This window comes from Pongo pygmaeus, chromosome 6 (genome assembly GCF_028885625.2).
Source record: "Pongo pygmaeus isolate AG05252 chromosome 6, NHGRI_mPonPyg2-v2.0_pri, whole genome shotgun sequence".
Lineage (NCBI taxonomy): Eukaryota > Metazoa > Chordata > Mammalia > Primates > Hominidae > Pongo > Pongo pygmaeus.
The window spans coordinates 79,018,058-79,042,882 of NC_072379.2; the positions used below are offsets into that span (position 1 = coordinate 79,018,058).

A 24,825-nucleotide genomic window follows, 5' to 3' on the forward strand; every position below is an offset into this window, starting at 1 on the left:
TAACTATAAATTCATTTATCTATTTTGCAATTCACTCATTGATCTAGAAATTTTAGGCACCATGAGATAACTGATGGAAAAAAATAGTTCTGTAAATAATGAACACTGCTGCTCTCTAGCAGTTTTCTGAGAATGAAAACCTTTCCCAAAAGTCAGTATGTGAAACCTGTCTCTTTAGAAAAAGCTAAAATGTTAATGTAGAAGAAAGCTTTGAAACAAGTATCTATAAGCACTCAAGGAAAATTGATTAATTTTAAAATGGAAAAGGAGGATTTTAATTTTCAAGAATATCAGCCTGAGAATAAACTTTATAGAAAGAGAATATCTGAGTATCTCTTTTAAAAGAGAAAAAGTTATTAAAATTTTTTGTATTCCACTGAGCACAGTATAAAAATGACTTAAAAAGATAAATTTAAAGAAAAGAGAAAAACTGAAAGCAAATGAATTAACACAGGCAAACATATATTACATGCAGTTAACATTGTATTTGTATTATCTTTTAGAATAGAATCATAACTTCTTTATGTATAAAACAATGAGGCTCTCAAGATACTCATGAAAAAGTCTAATCAAATTTCACTCTAGAGTTAGCAATCTGGTAGAGTATTAGGCCTAATAAACCTGATACGTTAAATCAGGAACTAACATATGCTGTTTTTCATAACAGAAGCTATATAAATTACAAGCTCTTCCATGTTTTTGTTATCAGATTTGGTACACTTAAAAATAAGCTATATTCTCCATCCAGAGTATTCTAAATACGACTGTTTTTACATCTTTTAGAACTTATAATTAATCCTAATGCTCTATCTTTACAAAACACACACACACACACACACACACACACACACACACACAAAGATTTGCATTTCCTACTTACTATCTTGGACAGTAAAACTGTATTTGTTCTATGTTTAAATCCATGGGTTCTGCTCTGTGAGGTTTCAAAAAGAAGCAACTTTATTATATTTTCTTTTGGTTGTTAACTAATGATTTTAGCTTAAAGATAATCAATTTTAACACTAACATCCTGCTTTTTCTCATTTGAGTTGCTCTATTTATCTCAAAGGTAGACTTTATGTATTACCATTACAAAAAAATAACTATTTGCATAATACTTTATGATTTTACATCTATTACAAACACATCACAGGGAGCCTGAGGATTCATTCAGCAGCCTGTCATTCACCACTGCAAGACCCTTCAGAACCAAACAAGAGGGAGGATGACATTTTACTAATGGCAAAAGTACAAGAATGAATGTAAATAACAAACCTTGAAGTTTTAAAAATACAAAAGAAAAAAAACAAGCAAAAAGAGGATGATCCATGAGCACAAACAAAACAGTTTCAATTTGTAAAACTCCATGTCTGCTATACATATGGCAAGGTATTTGGTAATTTATGTATTTCTATTATGGTAACCATTTAAATTATTTAAAACTATGCTACAAAAATAAAGGAAATTACCATTTTTTCCTGGGTTGTACAAATTAATATTATAATAATATTAAAATTGACTATTCCTATTTATGGAATTCAGCTTTTCCTCAGCCTTGTGAAACAATCGGAATAGCATTTCTCTATTACTCTAGACTTAAGCCCTACAAATATTCACATTGAGAATGCTTAAGACGCAGATAATGATATAATTTATTTAGAAATTGTGTTGTTTCATAATTTTTTGGTAAAAGAATCATAAATTTTTAAGCTTCCATATTTTCTCCTATAATCATCACTCCAGATGAAATGCATGAAATACTGAATGCTCAGTTATGTCACCTTTAGTCCAAATGCCCATAGCCCTTGCAGCTTTTCATAAACAACATGCCTTTATACTATATACCTACCCCTTGAGCCATCAACTACTTAATGCTTTCAAATGTAGTTTCAAACGCAGTTTTAACACCCTCTTGCACACACACACACACCCATACACACTGAAGTGTGCAGAAAAAGGAGGAGGTGGAGAGCAGAGGAAGAAATGGAGCACGTTGTTGTTTTTCATTCATGCAGTATAGTGATGTCAGTGTCTGCAGCAGCAGTGGCAGCGGCAGGAGCCTTGACCAGTGGAGGCTAAAATCCACTCAAGTCAGAACCTTACAGCATTCAAAAGAAACTGAGAAGATAATCATTCGAAAAATTAAATCAACTGTTCAGATCATGGATTTTAAATGGCTAAGGAAACAGAATAGATTAGTAGGACAGTTTTAATTTGGGTAGTGGGGGTAAAAGGCGGGACATGGAGAAGTAACATAGGAGTAATATAATCACGGAACTGGGGGCACAGAAGCCCGCATTCAAAAATCACTGCAATGTAAGAAACTGACAAAACCACCTGGTGTTTAAAACAGCAGAAAAACATCTTTAGCAAAGAAAGCCCTTGCATTCCCAACACAAGCTCTCTGACACTGCAAATCTGTCTGCTGCACAACCAGACTCAGAAAAGTGTTTTCATCATGATTGCATTAAAATCGCATTAAACTCGGATGTGCCATACTACAACAAAGAGAATAGTTTAAGCCAGATCACAAATTTTATTAAAACTGCTTGATGATGGAGCATGTAATTCCTAAGCAATTAAGCCTTTTGAAGGATGCAGAAAAACAAGTTGTACTATTATCCGTTTTAAGATGTTAGTGTTTATATACAAAAGGGGAGGAGGTACTAAATGGCCATTATGTTGTTGCAGCAATTGCCGAAACTTCTCTTACTCACACCCACAAGACCCTCTGTACACAATCTGCAATGCTTATTTTATGCCTCTTAGTCCCTACAAGAAAATCCCAAAACTGAATTTGTGCACTGTTGAAGCAAAATCACTAAAAAATTTATGTAACTGTTTTCTGTTCGTTCTGTTACTTCTCATTTCATACAGTTCTAGAAAATGTGCAAAGGAGTTGCATATGGCATTAATCTGTTAGAAAATGGTGGCCTTTTCTATAAAATACAGCCAAAGATGTGTGTTCAGTTGTGGTCATTATTAGGGCGATCACGTTGTTTTCATTCATTCATTCAGGATTTGCTGGAGGATGTCAGTTTCTGCAGCAGCTGGCTTGACCTGGGGGAGGAGTGGAGGAGCATATTCCTCCCAGTGCATACAGATTACAGGATGTATTTCTTGGTGCTCATGTACTCATCCCACTGCACTACATCCTACACTGGTTCACCATCAAGTGGTCAGAAAACAAGTGCGTTAGCAACATGCTAATTACAGGTCTGAAATAATAAAACAAAAACACCAAGACTGCAATGTATCATAATGCAGACGACCACTTTCTCCAACTCTAACACCTTCATCAAGAAAACTCCATTAAAAAAAAATTCCACATTACCACATAAACAATGTACAGACTTTGACAGTGTTTCCCTTCCAAGCAGAGATTTTTCCACCCAGTATGATTTGTTCCCTCCACAATGCAGCAGCAGCATCTGTAGCTCTAGGCTGGTATCTAATAATATTAGCTATTCCACTCTCCCTTATGAGCTTTAAGTCCCTGTTTTGGCTAATCTTCCTTTTCTCCCCCAGGGCTCAACTAAATCATGCACTGTGTCCCTAGACATAAACAAAACCAAAGCAAAACAGAAAACACTAAGGGAAACCCACAGCATCCACCAGCTCACCATTACCTTTGACACCTAACAAAAAAAGAAACTTGAGATCCTTGAACAGCTCAACTGAACTGTTGTGTACTTAAAAATGGAAGGAAAAAAACGAACACGTTCCACAAATAAGTTTTCAGAAATTTACCGTGAAAATCTCCGGTAGAGCACAAACTGTTTCCAGTGCAGGAGTGCTCTGATGCATGAATATATAAACGGGAGGGGGAGAAAGGGGGGGGGTGGCGGGGGGAGAGAGGGAGAGAGAGAGAGGGAGGACAGAGGGAAAAAACCTTATACACTTCAATTGTACATTCAAAACTGTCCCCTCTAGCAGATATCATTACATCCAGCCGATATCCTTACATCGTAACTAATGCCACCATCCCTCTAAAAAATAAAAAATTATCCCGGTAGTTACAGGCACGTTAGGAACTTTGCAGGAAAGCACAAAGAGACTGTAGAGATTACAACCACCACCTTATCCGCTGCTGAAGAGTTTGTGTGCGTGTTAAGTGTTTCGCCCAGCTTCTCCTTCCCCGGCTACAAACAGCAAACACACGAATGAGCTAGCCAGCTCTTAAACTGAAAAACCTCTCGAAGCAGGCGAGTGATGGAAGAGAGAATCTGAGGGGCGGCATGAGGGTCAAATAAAAGTTGCTTTTCAGTTCGCTCCTCCAAGCCCCGCAGCGACCGCAGGGGGGTGAGATTCCCAAAGCCACTTTCACACCTTCGATAATGCACTAGCAAAGAGAAGCCCGAAGAGGCTGAAGTTTCCACGGAGGGCACCGTCGGGGAGACGCAGCCCGGGAGGACGGGAGGGTTGGGCTCGCTACCTCTGCACACGGGCGAGCCGGGGCTCCGTCTCTCAGGTGAGCTGCTCCTCCGGTGGCTCTCTGGGGACCGTCTCGGGCGGCCCTTGGCCCGCGGCGCCTGCTCGGCCGGGGCTGCAGCCGCCGGCGGCGTCGGGCTGGACGGGCTAGGGCCGCGGGCCGCGCCGGGCCCCGGGAGGCTGCCCAGCGAGGCGGCGGCAGCGGCGACGGGCGGGCGCGTGGGACTGTGCTGGCTGCCCCGCAAGAGCTGGTAGGGCACCGTGGCGCGGATGGGCTGCAGCAGCCGGCCGGCTCCCGCAGCCGGGGCGCAGCCCACGCTGCCGCCGCCCGCACCGTTCCCGCTCCCGGCGGCGGCGACGGCGGGCGGGGACCCCGCGGCGCTGCGCCTCATCCTCTGCGACGGGGGATGAGGGGTCTGAGAGGAACTGGAGGAGGAGGAGGAGGCAGTGGACATGGTGGCTCTGCGGGCCCTGGACGCCGCCGGCCGACACGGAGGCGCGGGGCGGGAGGCGCGCGAGCGTGTGGGAGCCGGCGCGATAGTGCGTGCGAGTGTGTAAGGGGGAGGGGCGGGGGTATCGCTGTGGGGGAGGAGTCTCGGGGCTCCCCCTCCCCAAAGCACACCCCCGCCGCCTCGGCGAGGGGGGAGGGGAAGGCTGCGAAAACAAACGTCCAACGGCCCCAACCGCCCGGCTGGGCTCGGTGTGGCGGTCACGGCCGGGGCCGCAAGGAACCCGGAGCCGCTGCCGCCACCGCTCCAGGCATCGCGCTGACAGGGCAACCGCCTGGATCACGCAGCCCCGAGGGCCGCTCGCAGCCTTCTCCTCAGCCCTCGCGGGGCTGCACGCACGGGAGAACCCGGCAGCTGCAGGGAGGGCCGGGACCCCTGCTTCTGGGGACCAGGGTAGAGAGAAAGGGCCTCGAGGTGCTGGCGCTCCTCGGAGTCCGCGCCACCGCAAACGCCGCCGCCGCCGCCGCTTCTACCCACTCCTCACTCGGAATGGCAACTAATTCGCCCCAGCCGCACCCCGCCCCCGGCACCACCTCCCAGCGCCCAGGACCCGGCAGCTGCCGCAGCGAGCACTTCCATTGGCTTAGGCGCTCCCCACCAGAACTCGAGTGATTGGTTCTGGAATAGGAGTGAGAGAAGCAGTGTCCAATGACAATGGTGCCTCCTACTTTGAAGGCGGGGAGTGAGGGGTGGCAGCGTGAGGTGGGGGCTGTGCGCGCAGGGAGGAGCGTAAAAGTTGACAGCCTTGAGGTAAGAGCGAGACTAGGAAAGTGGGACCGTTTGTGTTCTGCGCGTGTCCCGACACCCCCAAACACGCAAACGCCCCGCTAGGCAGGTTGCAGGGGCTCCACCCTCCTGGGCCGTCTGTATGACTTGAGACAGAGGACACATGAGGCAAACTTTAATTTGCAAGTACACCTGCATCCGGTGGGATGTTTTAGTTAGAACCAAAGACTGGACCTCTTCCCCTCTAATTTTAGTAAGCTGAGTTTTCGTGACCAGTAGCCTTATTAATCAAAAGAACTTCTGGTGATCAGGAGAAATGTCTGGAACCTGGATTGAACAAAGTAAAATACTTTTACAGCCTAACATTTGTAGTTATGCAGTGAAAAGAGATTATCAAATTCTATGTTCCAAGACAATAACACTGAATAGCAGGGGTCAACAAGGAATTTTATGTCATTACACCATCAGTTAGATATATTAATGAAGGGCGCCCCTGCCTTTTCCGAAGCAGATAGCTTCTTGGGAGGAATAAATACCAGATGTAATGTAATAATCCATTGTGGTAAATTTGTTTTTTATTCTGTAATGAAACTGAAAGGGTACAAAGATTTTGGATGACTATCAAAAACCTAAATTTACCCCACAGTAAACCAAGGTTTTAAACCTTAATCAGGAGCAATTAATGTAAGGCTCTTCATCGGATAACTCATTAATTTTCAAGAGGTTAAAAGAGAAGCAGAATGTCAAATTGGTCTGCTCGTGGTGTCTGCCCACACTGACAAGCTTCCTCTGATTTCAGGCACTATATGCAGGGGTCACTTTCACGTACAGGAGCCATCCTTCTTTTCTTCCTTGTGTGTTCAGACCAGAAAGCATACTAGGTTCAGTCAAAAAATTGATGAAACTCAATAAAAATACAAAAATTTCATGCAGTACTTCATCCAAGTAAAAGTAGTCATAGTTCCTCACTTTACCACATATTATAATAATAGCTAACATTTATTCACCATGTGCCAACCGCAATTCTAAGAACATTATGTGTGTTAATTCATTCAGTCCTCATATAATCCACAAGGTAGATACTATTATTATCCTTACTGTGGTCTCAGTTGTGGCATAAATAAGCTGTCTTGCCTGAGATCACATAGTTAGTATATGGGGAGCTAAAAATTTCACCCAGACAGACCGGCTCAAGAGTCTGAGGAAGCCCTCTGCTGTAGTACCTGGCAGCTTAAAGCTGTGGGGTACATAATTTGTAGAGTACTTACAATGGCCCACAAATCTCATCTGTGAGATAAGTTCCCATCAGTTCAAAGGAAATGTTACAAATGAAGACAGACCACTACTTTTTTTTTGTTTTCCAGAATAACATATATTTTAATTATGAATAAAAACTTTACTCTTTCAAATTTTATATAATTGGCCTATCTCATTAATTTAAAAACTGCATTATTTTGTGTGTAAAAAGAATGATAAATGATTTATTTTCGGTGACTTTTCAGAATAGCAAGAACAAAAAATCTGACAGATTAAAAATATGTAAAGCTGGCTAGGTGCGGTGGCTCACGCCTGTAATCCCAGCACCTTGGGAGGCGAAGGCAGACGAATCACTTGAGCTCAGGATTTTGAAACCAGCCTAGGCAACATGGCAAAACCCCATCTCTAATAAAAATATAAAAATACTAGCCGGGCGCAGTTAGGGAGGCTGAGGTGGGAGGATCACCTGAGCCCAAAAGGCCAGGAGATCAAGGCTGCAGCGAGCCTTGATCATACCACTGCACTCCAGCTTGGGTGACAGAATGACACCCTGTCTCAAAAAAAAAAAAAAAAAGAAGAGGAAGAAAAAAAAGTTAAGGTTGTTCTTTTACATGCTGGTAAATTTCTGAGTTGTTGCTTTGATTACAGCATAGTTGCATTATAGAAATGTCATCTCTAGCTACTCCTAAATATATTTATGGAACAACCTCAACACATTAGGTTACAATAATTCTAAATTTATACTAGGTCACAATCACAATGATCAATACCTAATTTGGATCTAAAACAACATACCTAGTCATATTTTAAGGACTTTCTGTGTTTGTTCAAATCTACCACAGCTGACTTAGACATCTAAAGCAAATCTAAATAACCCACACAGAGAAACAGAGAATTAGTATGATCTTAAAATACTATTTTCAGTTACTAGTATGTCATTATGACCAATCTAGAAGTTCAGTCATTTCTCTTTGCTATAGAAACCTTGGTTGTCTCTTAAACCTTTATTCTCACTAAGTAAGTACTGATCTTCATATTTAAGGAATACAGGCCAAACAAATCAAAGGTGGCCTAAAATAAATTAAACTCAGTGCCTGCTTTCAAACGTCGATTTGTTGAGTTCTTGATAATATTTTATTCTTATTGGGATAAAGTAAGCTCCAAGGATATATAGAAGCTTTAAGAAAATGTTCTTAGTAAATTGGAAACTCCCTAGAATGAGATGTGGATTGCTAGGCTAGAAGAGCGTTGTTATGCTACTATGCTAGCTATGGGGTAGTTAGGCCTAGTGCCGATTTTCCATATTGGTTGAATGTAAGTGTAACAATCTCTGAAAATCCTATATAAGACTTCATGTTGACAATGACCTCTTACTATGTTGTCCTGTGTAAAGAAGACAAAATTGAAGGCACAATTTGGTGGCATGAGAAATACTTCTGTTTCAGTAGCCCTATGCCATGGCTATCTGTGGGACAAGGATCTGCCATTAGCTGATCTGAGGTAGAATTCTGTTCTATTTACTTCTTAGTGCAAATATGGTAATAGACTACATTTTAGGTTAAATTAAAACTTGGAATCATTGGTTACGTACGATTTATATGCAGCCCCATGTGGAGAGATCATAAGATGAAGAAGCCACAGAGCCCACAGAGCTACCAAAACCTTCCTCTTCTAGCTCCATCTGGGTTTGCCTGGCTGAGCATCCAAGGCCCATCCAAATCTGAGAGGCAGTCCAGGCTGTCAATATTTGCAATGAGGTCATGGCTGGGAGAGAACACTAAACAGATCTGCACTGATGTTCATCTTAAGCTGATTAAACTCTCTTGTAGATTGATTCCTAATAGCAACAACAACAAAAAAGCCTTGACTGAATTTTTGTCCCTGGCAGATGCTTAAATTAAACTCCTTACTGCTTGTGACAGCCTACGTGCACCTTTGCACTAGGTGTTCCCTCTGCCTGAAAGTTTCTTGCCCAGATATCCACATGGCTTGCTCACTCATTTCCATCAGGTCTTTACTCAAATGTCACCACCTTTATGATGAGAGCTTCCTGAACAGTTTTTTAAAAATTGTAAGCACCCCTCGGCTTTTCCTGCTCTTTATCCTACTCTTTTTTCCAGAGTACTTATTAGCTTCCAAACCATAATATATTATAATTATTTTTTGTTTAGTCTGACTAGAATAGAACAGCCATGAAATGAAGACTTTTTATCAGTTTTATAACCGCTGAATCTCCACAACAGTGCTTAGTATATGGTAGATGATCAATAAATATTTGTTTAATGTTATTAAGAGTCGCAAATTTTAGCCAGTGTTTATCTTATGAACTAAAACTTGTGCTTTTCCTCAGGAAAAAAAATCTAACAGGTGTATCTCTGCTACAAAAGCATAGTCGCAGAGTAGAAAAATATCTGATGTGGCTACTGTAAACCACACAGATATTTGTATTGAAGCTGCCATTCAAAAAGATAGAATACCTTGTATTATGGTTGTTAGACCTACTGGCTCCTGGAGGCTCATCAGAGGTTGAAAATGGAAAATGGGGGCCAGGCGTATTCCCAACTACTGGCAAGGCTGAGGCAGAGGACCGCTTGAGCCCAGTAGTTTGAGGTTACAGTGAGCTATGATGGCGCCACTGCACTCCAGCCTGGGTGACAGAGTGGGAACCTATTTCCAAAAAAAGGAAAATAGAATTGGCAATGAAGAAAAGGCATTGAAAAAAAAAAGGACAACTGAAATAAACACAGAAAACTGAAGAGGATCACTTAAGGAGTGACATCTGCTGATTGGTATTTAGTTCTATCTCACTATTAAGAAGAGCTATTCTCAAGAGGCCTGTGTAAAGGAACTGAAAATAAATGATAATTAAGTAGACAAGACTATTATATGTAAATAATGAAAACTTTGTTTCTAAAGGAAGTTCAGAAGAAGCAGTAGTAATAGATATTTTATTTTTAACTGGTAAGGTCATCCAGAATAAGTGTACAGTTATTTCTCAAAAATAGAAAACAGTAATGAAAACCACTGGTTTTTCAGTTTTCATCTCCATAGCAGCTCCAATTGCCAACTATGATGCCAGTGGCACCTCCAATGCATCCTAAGCTGATGCATAATACTCTCACCATTTAACTAAAAGACTATATTGTATAAAGTCAGCACAGTCACAGGTAAAACTTGGGGGCCAAAGAACTATAAATATTATCTTTCCATGCTGTGACATTCTATTTGTTTTAGTCCCAAACAGACAGTTCATAATACCTGAAAGCAATAGTAGTCCTATGAAGGGAATATGTTTGATTATCATAATGTTATTTTTTTTAATGAGAGTTTAAAGTCATTAAAGTATATCATAGGTTTCTTCCTATGTGGCCAAATCTTATTTTTTGCCACATGAGTAAGTGTGTTGAGGGACTGTTGTTAGGGTGCCGTCAATTCATCAGCAGTGCTGGACTAGAGAAGTTTCCTTTTATTACTTTAAACTTCTTGAAACACAATTTTCAGAGTGCCCTACTCAGCATCTTATTGAAAAGGTCCATATTAATGCCCCTAATAAGGCTAAATGGGGGCTTAGTAGCAACAATACTAGCATCAAGCCATAGCAACTCCTTATCAGGTTACTTATTGAATGTTTTTGAAGTGTCAGACACTGTTTTACACTCAGTAGGGTTTACCTGTTCTCACACTTTGGTAAATAGGAGTAAAAAGATATGCTGACAAAGCTAAAGCCATATCTACAGACTTGCCTTACATAAAAAAGATGTAAATAGAGTATTATGGAAGTGAGGGAAAGGAACGCTCACTTGAGAAAAGGCTTCAGGAAGAAGAGTATGAAGAAGTCATGTAGGTAGGAATGCACAAAACCAGGCAGAAGATGACTGAACAGTTTGCCTTTGGCTGATGGTTAATGGAAGATAAATCTTATCCTGTTGATGACAGGTCATGAAGGCCCTTGGTTGCCAGGTAAGGTTTGCACTTTATTGGATATGCAGTGAGGAGCTGTTGAAGATTCTTGAATGGGTGGAGAGAACATGAATAGACTTGTGCTTTATGAAGATTAATGCAAGAATAGCTTAAAACATGAATTAGAGATTGATGGTTGGAAGATGACGTAGAAGGTTTAGAGAATACTCCACATTAGTTTAGGTGGCATGAGTTAGGGGAATGACAAAGGACGTGGAGAGTGAAATAAGGTGAAAGTCATGCTCCTTCTCAGCTGATGATCATGTGGACTTTGAAAGGAGAACGCCAGATAGTTCTGAAGATTCAAGCTTGGATGCCTGAGAAGATAGTCATGGCTTTAACACAAACAAGGCAGCTAAGGGAAGGAGGAGGTTTGGTGAAAAGTAATGAGTTCAGCTATAAATAAAATAACCAGAGAATATTCAAATGGAGACAGCTTTTAAATGACAGTGAAGTTGAGAAGACAAGAGATATAGATTTGGGGGCTATCCATGTCCATATGATAGTTGAAGCCATGGTCACAAATGAACTTGGCAAAGGAGAAAAGCATAGAAATGAAAAGAAGGTGGAAAACAAAATTGTGAAAATTTATACATGAGTCATGGAGGGAAAAATAGAAAACAAAACAAAACAACAACAACAACAAAAAAAAGAAAGAAAACAATACTAGAAAAGAAGGCAGGGCAGAAGTACTCCTTAAAATAGAGTTCAGGGTCTCAGAAAATAAGTTTGGTAGCTGCTTCGTGGGTCATCTGACAAACTAATATCCCTCTTCTCTGAGAACCAATCCTCCCCCAACACATAGAGGGTTTGGGCCCGACAGCTATGTATGTACCAAATAACCTTGCCCCTCTGGCCATGGTTGATTTCACCTGAGTTCAACAACTGACTAAAGCTGGGCCAATTAAATTTTCTCCCTTGGGAATCTGAAATTAAGAAATAAAATATTTTTCTATAAAGAGTTGTGCATAGAGTGGCCATTTTCTGTCATGGGCACAGAGAAGCAGAGGAAACCTGCCTTCTGAGAGAAAAGAATGAAGTGACTTCAGAAAGAAGGAGAACTCACACCAAGTGACCAGAAAGAGGGAGAGAGCCTGAGAGGAAGTTCACTTTCCCATGATGATTATTTTGTTTCTTATGCATTTTATTCAATCCTCCAAAACCACCCCAACTCCAGACCCATTCCTGCTGATACATCTCCACTATAGTCCCACCATCAAATCTATGATTTTTTCAACATTTGGATCAATTTCTTTTTCCTTTCTGTACAGGTAATACATGTTCTCCTTTCCTATCGAAAGCCATCTTCTCCACTTCTGATTTAAATTCCGTCCCTCTTGTCTCTCAGGGACTTCATTTCTGCAGTTATTATCTCCATCTTCTTCATCATCAAATTATTGATTTTTCCCGGTAATGTTTGAACATGCTGTTATGCCAACATTTATTTTAAAAGGCAAAACAAAGATTCTTCTGCCATCCCTTTCCATCTATGGTCCAAATTCTTTGATCTTGTCACAGCAACAGTTCTTGACAGAGATGTCTACATGTTACTTCTGATATCCTATTTAATCCTATTAATCTACTATTTTCCTATTTAGTCTATTCCAATCTGGCTTCATGCCACTGAAAACTGCTAATCAATATCAACTGCCTCCATATTGCCCGACCCAGTGGATATTTCTGGGACCTCTTCCTATTCCAGCTTTTAGCAGTTTTCCACATTGCTGGTCAGGCTCAGTTCTTTAAAAAAATCTCTTCTACAGGAGTCTGGGACACTATACTCACCTGTTCTGTTTCCTACTTCTCTAACCACTACTGCTCAGTGCTCTTCAGGTTCTTCCTCCTCTAGTTCCCTCTAAAAATTGGGCTCTATTCTCTGCTTGCTTCTCTATAAACTCACCTTCTTGGTAATCTTAGACATTCCCATGGCTTTAAATACAATGAAATGCTGGCAACTCCTAAATGAAACTCTCCAGCCCAGACATTTCCTCCAAAATTCATATTTGTATATCCACTTGCCTGCTTGATATGTCAAGTCCCCATGAATACTTGAAGTGAATGTGTCTAAAATGGGCCTAAAATCTTAATTTCCATATTCCTGCTTTCTCTTAACCTCTGAGAAAATTGTCCCCATTTTTTCCCCATTTCAGTAAATGGTTTCACCATCTATCCAATTATTCCAAACAATAAACCTAGACAATATTTTTGATTTCTCATTTTTCTCCCCACCATCGCCCCCTCCAACCCATCAGCTAGTCCTCTCATTTGTTGTTAATAAATGGATGTCTAATCCATCCACTTCTCTCTATCTCTTCTGCTATTACATTAAGTCAAACTACTGTCATCTCTTACCTAATCTATTGCTGCAGCTACTCAACTTGTCTCCCAGCTTCTACTCTTGCCTTCTTTAATTTAGTTTCTACTTATTAGTCAGGGTAAACTTGGAAATATGTTGAGCCACATTTCCTGCTTAAAAATGTTCAATGTCAGGCGGGCGCAGTGGCTCACGCCTGTAATCCCAGCACTTTGGGAGGCCAAGGCAGGTGGATCACAAGGTCAAGAGATCGAGACCATCCTGGCCAACATGGTGAAACCCCGTCTCTACTAAAAATACAAAAATTAGCTGGGCATGGTGGCACGTGCCTATAGTCCAGCTACTCGGGAGGCTGAGGCAGGAGAATCGCTTGAACCAGGGAGGTGGAGGTTGCAGTGAGCCGAGATCGTGCCACTGCCCTCCAGCCTGGCAACAGAGTGAGACTCTGTCTCAAAAAAAAAAAAAAAAAAAAAAATGGTTTGGTGTCTTCCAATAACTTTGCAATGAAATCCAAATTCCTTAAAATAGCTTAAAAGGCCTGACCCGGCCTGACTACTTTTGCTCTACTCTTCTCCCCTTTTCAGTTCCAGCCACAATGCCTCCTTTCACTTCCCCCGAAACACTCCTGCATGGCTTGCATACAGGTGTATCCTCAGCCTAAATCACTTCTACCTCCCTTCTCCTCAATTCCCTTGAAATGCCATGTCTTAGAATGTCCTTCCTGAGTCCTCACCCATCACTAATAACCTATAATAATCTATCATTAAGTCAGTTTTTTCCATCTATTTTGCTCATTAAAAGTTGTCAATACACATTTGTTTACCTCCTAGTGGCAAGTCTTTCCTACTAGATTTTAAAGTCTCTAGAGGCAGCGACCTTGTTTGTCTCTTCTGTTCACTACTTGATCACTTAACACCTATGTAGTTCCTAGGATATACCACGTGTTCAATAATTACTTGTTATAACTTTACTTGTTGCTGATGGCTTCATCGTTCATTTTTCCAGTCCTTGTACAGTCCTACTATACTTTCTGTGGGAGAGTTTCCTATAGTCTTATACTCAGATCTCTTTTGTCATGTCAATAATTTGAGTAGGTTTCTGCTGTTATATTAAATGACCACTAATTGATGCAGCTTTTAAAAGGATAAGGTGATCAGCAATGTCACATGCTGCTGAATGGGAAAGCAGGTTAAGAGCTAAGCAAAAAGCACTGGATCTCATCACTGATCATCTTCAAGCCAATAGTGTCCATAAAATATGGCCCAATCAAAGCCGGATTACAACTAAGTTAACAAGATGGGTACGAAGGTAGGTGCATCAATGTAGAATATTCCTTTTAAGAGTTTAACAGTTAAAATAAGGCATGATATAAAATGGGATCTTGGGGTTGAGCAGAGCCAAAGAAAGTACATGTTAGTTTAGTTTAAAAGAAAAGAGAGGCCAGGTGCAGTGGCTCACGCCTGTAATCCCAACACTTTGGGAGGGCAAGGCGGGCAGATCATCTGAGGTCGGGAGTTTGAGACCAGCCTGACCAACATGAAGAAACCCAATCTCTACTAAAAATACAAAATTAGCCAGGCGTGGTGGCCCATGCTGTAATCCCAGCTACTTGGGAGGCTGAGTCAGGAGAATCGCTTGAACCCGGGAGGTGGAGATTGTGGTTAGCCGAGATCACGCCATTGCACTCTGTCTCAAAAAAAAAAAAGAAAAAAGAAAAGAGAAAATGTTCCTATTGATATACCCATAAGCCAAAGAAGCCAAAGGAGAAAAAAATCAAGAAGTGTTTGAATGAGGAGGAAGATTAATAGATTTAGTTTCCATTAGCATTAAAGGATTTGATCAGGAGCACAACATTGACAAAAAGGCACAATGTTTCCCCTTCTACTACAGGAAGGAAGGAGGATAACAGGTCAAAAGTAAGACAAAGTTTTGGATAGAGCAAAGGGAGGTTGAGTGTGGCCACTTCAGAAGGTAGCAAAGTCATCTACAAACCAATTGTCAAGGAGAAGATCAGAATCTCTTGAAAGACTTTTCTGAACCATACTTCCAACCCTTCATTCCATCCCTTACCTCCCTGCCCAAGACTTGCTTTCCACTACCACCATAGCAGACACTCACTGCTACAAAAGGCCATAGTGGCTGATTAAGTGTGCCTTACTTCTTAGATGGTGCTATGGTTTGAATGTTTGTCCTTTCCAAAACTCACGTTGAACTTTTTTTTCTTTCTTTCTGCCCCCAACCCCCTCATGTTGAAATTTCATTGTCATTGTAATAGTATTAAGAGGTGGCACCTTTAAGTGGTGATTAGGTAATGAGGATTCTGCCTTTATGAATGGATTACTGCTATTATCATGGGAGTGGGTTCACTATTGAAGGAGGGGGTTCACCCCCCTTATTCATTCTCTCTCTCTCTCTTTCTTTTTGCTCTTCCAGCATGTGACACCTTCTGCCATGAGATGATGCCACAAGAAGAACCTCACCAACTGCCGGCACCTTGATACTGGACTTCACAGCTTCCAGAATTGTGAGCCAGTAAGTTTCTGTTCATTATAAATGCCAGTCTGTGGTATCATTATAAATTACCCAGCCCATGGTATTCTGTTACAGCAGCACAAAACAAATTAATACAGGTAGGGTGGAATAGAAAACAGTGCAATCAGTGGAGAGTAAGATAGTCAGAAGTGAATACAGGGTTGAAGAGCTCTGGCATCATGAGGAATATGACAAGGAAATAAAACTGTATTTTCCAAACGTGTCAGATCATCAGGCATATCTGGGTCCCTTGCTAAAAACACAGATTTCTGTCCCCTTTCCTGGAGAGTCTAATTCAGCTGGCCTGCTGGTGGGAGGGTTAGGATTGTATAATTTTTAACAAGTTCCTCAGGTGATCTTTATGATCAGGCAAATTTGCGAAACAGATTTGAAATAAATGAAAGTTTACCAAGTATAATTGGAGGCCCAAAATATTATCTCCATTTTCAGCCAAATACATAGAAACATTGATGCTTGACATCAATTCATGGAAATTACCAAAAGAAAACAGCTTTTAAAATTCTACCTGTAGAATTTTTTTAAAAAAATCTAAGAGGTCTATTCATTTTACATGATTGGTATCTAATTCTATGGTTCCAAATAATCTACAGTGGTGTTTAAAAATATAAGACTAGGTTATAGATTTTTTTTATTATAGCAAATTTCACTGAGGAAAAGGGAAATGGACCTGACTAGCTAACAGTTATTATTTATAATATAATAATGAGTCAGATATTTCTGCTTCTAGTTTGCTTAGCTCCCAGATTAATAAACTAAACATAGTAAAATCTAAGACTGCAACTTTATCTTATCCATTCCTAACATTTTTAAACAAAATCTTGAGCACACTGGCAGTACAGCAGCTGAGAATAGATATGGGTCCTTGAAAAATTTATTTCCATTTCCTCCTAGAAAAAGTGATTTGTATTGATACACAATAGTCGCAGCCCAAACTGCTTTCTGGGACCACAAATCCCCTCTAATTTGTACCAGTTTTTCTCCATTCTAGTTGGTCCTGACCATCAGGTATAAATTAGTGCTGAATCAATATTAGCCGATACTTCCCCAGGTGTGGGAAGTGAGGAAACCTGATCACATGAGCAAACACAACCCTTCCTGGCTACATTTAAAATAAGGTGGTTATTATTATACCATGTGGGAAAAAGAATTTTTTTGTTGTTTGTTTTTTAAACAATCTTATGCCATCTCAATTTGTATTAACTTGATATAGTGATATCAGTCATCAGTTAGAATCCATTTTTAGTTATAGATTCCCTATCAACCTTCACACTTTTTTTCATTCTTTCATAGGGCCTCCTCTTCCCCTTCCAACTTCTTCTCACCCCCAGCCATGCCATGTGTCTTGCCCCACACCCTTTTTCATTTCTAGCACTACTTACTTAAGTGGTTGAGAGGAGGAGCCCAGGGGAGTAGGTTTACATATGTGCTTTAATTGCTCACCTTGGGCGGAGCAGTGTCCTAAATAAACTTTGGTTTTGCCACAGCATCATTACTCAACAAAGTATTTTTACAAGTGTCACTTAATAATACAAAAATAAATAAGGCACTTAAACTTGTTATTGAGGAAAGAAGCTTTAGCTGCCCACTTTCTGTACTCAGGGTCAAATCTTGCTTCACTTGTCCTTAGAAAACTCTTCAGGAGTTTTCTTTAAAGAAAATCAGTTAGAGCATAAGTGCTGTGAGCCAGGTCTAAGTAGCTTTACCCTTGAAAGGATTAGTTCCTTTGTTACTTATCAATAACAAGGAATTTTGTCATTTTTCTCAATACTTTCCAGTCATAACTATTCATAGTTTAACTATGTACTCAGTGGTTTCATAAATATCAAAACATATATGTGTAGTACTTAGCCATAGATGGGAAGAGAAACAAATGTTCAAAATTCCAAGGAAATGATGTGACTCTGCATGATTTTTTCCCAATTTCCTGGGTTTTATAGAAACTTCATAGAACTTTTAAAAGTGCTTTCAGATCTATGACTTTTTTGTATCACCACAACAATTCTGTGATGTTAGAACATGTATGCTGTCTCCATTTGACAGATGGGGAAATGGAGGCCCACGACCTTGGCTGGGGTCACAGATAGCACATGAGAGACTAGAAGTAGAAGCCAGGTCTTCTGATTCCTTCACTATAAAAATTGAGTGACTTTTTTCCCCAGTGTTTTTTCTTCACTATAAAAATTCCTTCTGTAGAAAGAGCCACGGATGTAATTGAGAGGCATGGATCTTTTCCACGTTGGTCTCTGAAAGACCTGTGAGCTAATAGTATATGCAAGAGAGGACACTTACTGCCTAAGAGATTGATTACCTACATTCAAGTCAACCCGATGATGCACCCTGATAAGAGAAGGGCCTGTCTAAAGGTCCTAATTTGTTTTAAATATCCAGAGTTCCTGATAGGAAGGCAGGGTGTGGTAATTATATATCCAACTTTTGGCTAATTGTCTCCGTATCCTCACCTTCACAGATGTCTTTCAAACATTGATAATTACAGCTTTCCGACCCAAAGCCTACAAATTCATAATCCACACAGATGACATACTAAAATCTACTCAAACTTGTAGGTCTGAAGACAATTTCAGCAATATTGGACTTATATTAAGAGAAAACTGCTTAAAAAGAGGTACCCTTTATTTCTATGTCATAGATATACTTTACCACATAGATGTGTCATGGTTTCACCTTGATCTGAGGAAGTGCACATAAATTCATTTGCCTCTAAATGTAATCAAAATTAACAAAACAAGTGACAAAAAAGAGTGTATAGATAATACCATAGAAGTAAAACTGACTCAAATTAATGAAAGCAACTTGAAACAATGAAGGAGGTGCTTCTAAGTAAGATAAAGAATCAGAACCAAGAAATAAGTACAGCACAGAAAAGCAGTCATCCTTGTCATGATGGCCTACAAGTACAACCCGAGTTATTTACTTACATCATAGAACTTACATCATACGTTCTTTTTAAGAATTCAAGCCAAGCATCGTGGCTCACACCTGTAATCCCAACAACTTGGGAGGCTGAGGCAGGAGGGATTGCTTGAGACAAGACGTTTGAGACCAGCCTGGGCAACATATTAAGATCCCGTGTCTAAAAAAAATAGTTTAAAAATTTGCGAAGTGTTGTGGTGCATGGCTATAGTCCCAGCTATTTGGGAGCCTGAGGCAGAATGATCACTTGAGTCCAGGAGTTTGAGGCTGCAATGAGCTATGATAGTGCCACTGCACTCCTGCCTGAGTGAGATCCCATGTCTGCAAAAAACAAAATGAAAAGAAAAGAAAAGAAAGAAAGAAAGAAAAAGAGAAGTTAAGAGAGAGAGAAAGAAAGAAATTAAAATAAGAATCCAGCAAGTTCTTGCTATAGTGGCATCAACATAACAATAAATAAGGTGTACTCTTACACCTTACACCACAATCTCTATCACCACCCAGGGCAATTATAATAAATCCTGCCTAATTTGGGGTCCCACAATTTAGGATGGTCTTACATTTAATAAAGAATTATGAATGTAGACGCTAGAAAAAGTCAAATGATTTAGCTTTATTTAGTTTGCAGAAGAAGTTCAAGGAGGGGTTAGTCATGGCCTTCAGGTATATTTAGTGCCATAGATATTGGTGTTTGGGGATTTTTCATCATAGAAAGAATGTAAGGAAATTAGTTAAAGATTTAAGAGGAACAGGGTAAATAAAAGCATATGTTCAGCATTCACACTGCTATGCACTCTATGTATTTTATCTCATGGAATCTTCACAGATACCCTGCAAGACTGATAGAAACCAAGAATGAGGAGGTAGAAAAGTCAAGGTCAAAGTCAAAGGTCAAAGTCCTTTACCTGGTATTTGGTCTTAGGGTCTGTTTACTTCCAGAGTCTGTGCTACAGGACCAAGTCACTGTAATGCTACATTGGGCAGTGTTATGAAATCTGCTCTCATTAAATTCAAGAATAGTTTCTAGAGATATATATCTAGGATAGTGATATAGTCCTATCTGAAAATAGAAAAATGGACTATATTCCTCTGAGGCCACCTTCAGCCCTGCAATTTTAGATTAAAATTCAGATCAATAGAGCTTTAGTCCAAGGCTTTTACTGGGCACATTTTTTTAATCATTAAAGATCTGAGGCCTATAGCATGAGTAAGACTTTAGCTATTTATATTTAAAGTTTCCTCCACCTACTTAAATATCCAACATTAAGAAATGAGTCTAATAGAGTATATCCATATAATGGAATTTTGTGTTATTGTTAGAATTATGTGGAAGAAATTTTAATGACATAAGAAAATGTCAATGATGTATTATCAAGTGAATTTGAAAAACCAGAAAAACCAAACTCAACTGTAAAGTATGTTTCTAATTGAATGTAAATATATATCTACATATGCATATATAAAAACAACCGAGAGAACACATGCCAAAACATTAATAGTGGTTCCCTGTGGTTACTGGGATAAAGGATAACTTTTATTTTCATCTCTGGGCTTCTTTACATTTTTCTAAACTGAACATGTCCTACATATATTACTAGAAAGAATGCTTTGCACATACCACACATGTAAAATAATTTTCTGCAAAGGTTTTAAAATTTAGAATAGAATAACATTGTATTAGGAATGGAATTTTGTATACGGTGAGGAAAAATTTATTAAATAGCATAGAGCCCATTGTTAGCAGCAAACTGTCACTCTGTCCAACACTGGAAATAAAATTAGCTTTTCATATAATTTCTTTCTTTTTTTTTGAGATAGGGTCTCACTCTGTTGCCCAGGCTGGAGTGCAGTGTCACAATCATGGCTCATTTCAACCTCTCTCTCTCAGGCTCAGGTGACCCTCCCACCTCAGCCACCTGAGTAGCTGGGACAACAGGCATGCACCACCACACCTAGCTAACTTTTGTATTTTTTGTAGAGATGGAATTTTGCCATGTTGCCCAAGCTGGCCTTGAACTCCTGACCTCAAGCAATCCACCTGCCTCAGCCTCCCAAAGTGCTGGGATTACAGGTGTGAGCCACTGCATCTGGCCATAATTTCTTATTATGCTAAACTATCATATACAACTATCAGAATTCTTTGCTAAGCACATGATACTATGTGTATAAAATGAAGATAATAATCATACCTGGCTCATGGGGTTCTTACATCTTAAGATGTAAGTAAAATAATACTTTTAAAGCTAGGCCTAGCTCAGTGCCTGGAACATAGTAAGCACTTAATAAATGTTATCTTGGTAGTTATGTTCTTACTGTTAGCTAAAGAACAGAAAAATTCTGCAAAAAAAATGGTTGTTGATCTAAGAATTTCCTATCAGCCACCTGGCAAATATACTTCATTTTAAAATAGTCTTGCAGTTAATGTAGATGGCATCTAAAGGAATCTTTGACACATTGTAATTATATAGCTCATTTCATTCTCCATACTTACCAAGGTTTTAATGAGTAATGAAAACAAGAAATGAAGCCATAATATAATTCAATTTTTTAAAATCATTTTTCCTATGTTTATATTACCAAAAATGTTTGTGATATCAATAAAATGTTAGAACTTTGTAATTACAATGTTATTTGAATTTTTATTTTTATGTAATTATTTATTTATTGGATTTGTCTCTCTGAAGATAATTTTTTATTTTTATTTGTGATTAAAAGCAGCTTTGAATTTAGCTATGTCCTTTACTATAATACAAAGAAAAAGCACATCTAAGTTCTTTGCAAATAGCATTGTCCATTTGGACACGCACACACACACACACACACACACACCACAGACTTGTCTCAATATATTTTATTTTCTATTTTTTTGAGACAGAGTCTCACTCTGTCACCTAGGCTGAAATGCGTTGGCATGATCTTTGCTCATTGCCATTTCCGCCTCCCAGGCTCAGGTGATCCTCCCATCTCAGCCTCCCTAGTAGCTGGGACCACAGATGCACACCACCACACTTGGCTAATTTTTTGTAGTTTTGGTAGAGATGGGGTTTTACTATGTTGCCCAGGCTGATCTCAAACTCCTTAGCTCAAGTGATCTGTCTGCCTTGGCCTTCCAAAGTGTTAGGATTACAGGCATGAGCCACAGCACCCGACCTCAACATATTAAATCTACGTTTGGTGAAATTGGAATGGCTAAATGTCCCACATTTTTTAAGGGAAATCATCTTAGTAGGGGGTCACATTTCTTGCTGAGGACACATTAACCTGATGATTTCAAAGAATATGGTTTGGGTGTGGCATCACATTTCAAGATCAAAAATACAAACCTCAGTTACCTAGTAAGTGAAAGACCTACAATTATAACTGAAAAGAAAGTGGTTCAGAAATATGAGTAGGATTTTAAACATTTAAACTTAGACTTGTTTGTCTCCCACTCTAAGAAAAGAACTATTTTTATGCGGGGAGCAAAAAAACCCAGATGACTTAATGGCAAATGTTTTCCTAAATTGCAGAATAAGGGTGTCTTCTGCCAAAAGTAGTCATTTCAGAAATGCCGTTAGGGACTATACCTCACATATCAACTCTGCTCCTTTCTATCTCATACTTAGATAATCTTCTCAGAAGTCCTTGTATGTTTCCCTCTAGGACCATTCCTAATTAATGCCTTCTGTATTCCACCTCCTTTAAGGCTACTCAAGCTTTTTCTGCTTTTTCAGGAAAAAGTTTGTTCTGGGTTATGTCAAGCCTTGCCCAGCCTCATTGATATGGTTTGGATCTGTGTCCCCACTAAATCTCATGTCAAACTGTAAATGTCAGAGGTGAGGCCTGGTGGGAGGTGATTGGATAAGGGGGCAATTTCTCATGGTTTAACACCATTCCCCTTGGTGCTGTCATTGTGATAGTGAAGTCTCATAATATTTGGTTGTTTAGAAGTGTGTGGCAGCTGGGCACAGTGGCTCACGCCTGTAATCCCAGGAGTTTGGGAAGCCAAGGTGGGCGGATCACCTGAGGTCAGGAAATCGAGACCAGCCTGGCCAACATGGTGAAACCCCATCTCTACTAAAAATATCAAAAATTAGCTGGGCGTAGTGGCGAGTGCCTGTAATCCCAGCTACTCAGAAGGCTGAGACAGGAGAATCTCTTAAATCTGGGAGGCAGAGGTTGCAGTTAGCCAAGAGCGTACCATTGCACTCCAGCCTGGGCAACAAGAGCAAAACTCCATCTCAAAAACAAACAAAAAAAAGTGTGTGGCACCTCCCCGCTATCTCTCTCTTCCTTCTGCTCTGGCCATGTGAAGTGCTTGCTTGCCCTTTGCTTTCTGCCATGATTGTAAGTTTCCTGAGGCCTCTCCAGAAGCTGGGCAGATGCCAGCATCATGCTTCCTGTACAGCCTGTGAAACTGTGAGCCAATTAAACCTCTTTTCTTTATAAATTACCCAGTCTTCAGTTCTTTATAGCAATGCAAAAATGGACTAATACATTCATCTAGCTTGTTTTCCAGCTAACAGGTTTATTTTTGGCCCAAGGAAGCAGGACACTGGGGAAGAGGGGGAGGAGCTCAGAGGTGGCTCAATAAACCATAATCATTTAGGACATAGCTGGGTAAACTGATTCCACCAATGATGATGGGTCCCATACTTTCTTGCATAAGCTCAGTGTGATTCTTTAACTTAATCAAAATTTCACATTTTAAACAATTTATTTTATGTTTCTTTCTGTTTCTATCACATGCTTTACAGATAATCCATTTTAAAGCAAGAAAACAAGATAATTCAAGGTAAAAATTCAAAGGGGAAAGGATGGGAGTCTATGAAAGGTCTCTTGTTCCCTTACCTTCTCCCACTTAGAGCTAATTTATATTTGACCAAGTAGTGGTTCTATGTATATATTCCAGGTAGCAGATTACTCTTGTGGATAAATAGGGGATATCTCTTTCTCTTCCCTAGGGAAAAATGTATGACTCTAAATTTGGAAACCAGACAGGATCTGCCAATACGGGGCAGAATGTTAAAAAGATGAATTTTTATTTCAGAAAATTTAGAAGAAAATGGATTTCTCAGGCAACTGAAAGAACATATTTGGATCTGTTAAGACTAAAGGAGACTTCAAGAGAACTGGACTTTGTGTTGGACAGACTGTCTGTGACAGGGAAAAAAGCCCTTCTGAATGATTAGGGACGAATCAGTTAACTTGAGTTTCACATTCTTCATCTGTAAAATCTGGTGATTAGATTGGCCCAGCAAAAGATATAATACACATAAATTGGAATGAATCTGCATTTTCCAAGCCTGATGAATTTATTAAAACTGAATTAAGTCACTAACTGGCAGCCTGAAGATGAAAGGAAAGAACTCAGTCATGCTTCTTAGGGTAAAAGGGCAGTCTAACTGAGAATTTTGTTATCTCTGAAGACAAATTACAAGGAGATAAAGATACTCAAGATCACATGGAAGGCTTCTGCTCCCACTAAGAGACTGCAATGTAAGGTATGGAAACAGAATATTCTCTATAGAAACATACATGTTAAAATATGAACATTTTTGTTCTTATTTCAATCCAAAAATAAATAAATGAATTAAATGTCAAAGATACCCATTCTAATTTGGAACTTCTCTGTTCATAACCTATTATGCAGTGGGCGCTAAAAATCTGTTCATGATACATGACTGAATATTGTCTATGAAATGTGTAGGTGTTAAATAAATGCCATGGTTTATTTATTATAAGAAACTTTTTTACATTTTAACATCTCTGAAATGTGGATAAAATTTTATTTTATTTTACTTTATTTATTTTTGAGATGGAGTTTCGCTCTTGTTGCCCAGACTAGAGTGCAACGGCACGATCTCGGCTCACTGCAACCTCCACCTCCCCAATTCAAGTGATTCTCCTGCCTCAGCCTCTCCAGTAGCTGGGACTACAGGCCCCTGCCACCATGCCTGGCTAATTTTTGTATTTTTAGTAGAGATGGGGTTTTACCATGTCAGCCAGGCTGGTCTCGAACTCTTGACCTCAGGTGATCCACCTGCCTCAGCCTCCCAAAGTGCTGGGATTACAGGTGTGAGCCATTGCACCTGGCCCTGAAATGTGGATAAAATTCTAAATGAATGGCTTGTTGTTGTTTAATTGGCAGCATCTTTTTTCTTGGCA

General features: G+C 39.8%; 2 protein-coding genes across 5 annotated transcripts in view; one reads left to right on the forward strand and one right to left on the reverse strand.

Moving 5' to 3' along the window:
- GLCCI1 (glucocorticoid induced 1) overlaps positions 1 to 5,071 on the reverse strand; it is a 119,897-nt gene extending 114,826 nt beyond the window's left edge. For all 4 annotated transcript variants that reach the window (XM_054496637.2, XM_054496635.2, XM_054496636.2 and 1 more), the window contains exon 1: positions 4,436 to 5,071. In XM_054496637.2, the coding sequence (XP_054352612.1) occupies positions 4,436 to 4,886 (451 nt within the window). In that variant the 5' untranslated portion in view covers positions 4,887 to 5,071. The remainder of the gene's footprint in view (positions 1 to 4,435) is intronic.
- On the forward strand, positions 4,885 to 24,266 carry LOC129041558 (collagen alpha-1(I) chain-like). The gene is made up of 4 exons (XM_054497066.1): positions 4,885 to 4,934; positions 4,991 to 5,690; positions 15,631 to 15,729; positions 23,708 to 24,266. The coding sequence occupies exons 1-2, from the start codon at positions 4,885 to 4,887 to the stop codon at positions 5,550 to 5,552; spliced, it is 612 nt and encodes a 203-aa protein (XP_054353041.1). The 3' UTR covers positions 5,553 to 5,690; positions 15,631 to 15,729; positions 23,708 to 24,266.
- Positions 24,267 to 24,825: the final 559 nt, after the last annotated feature.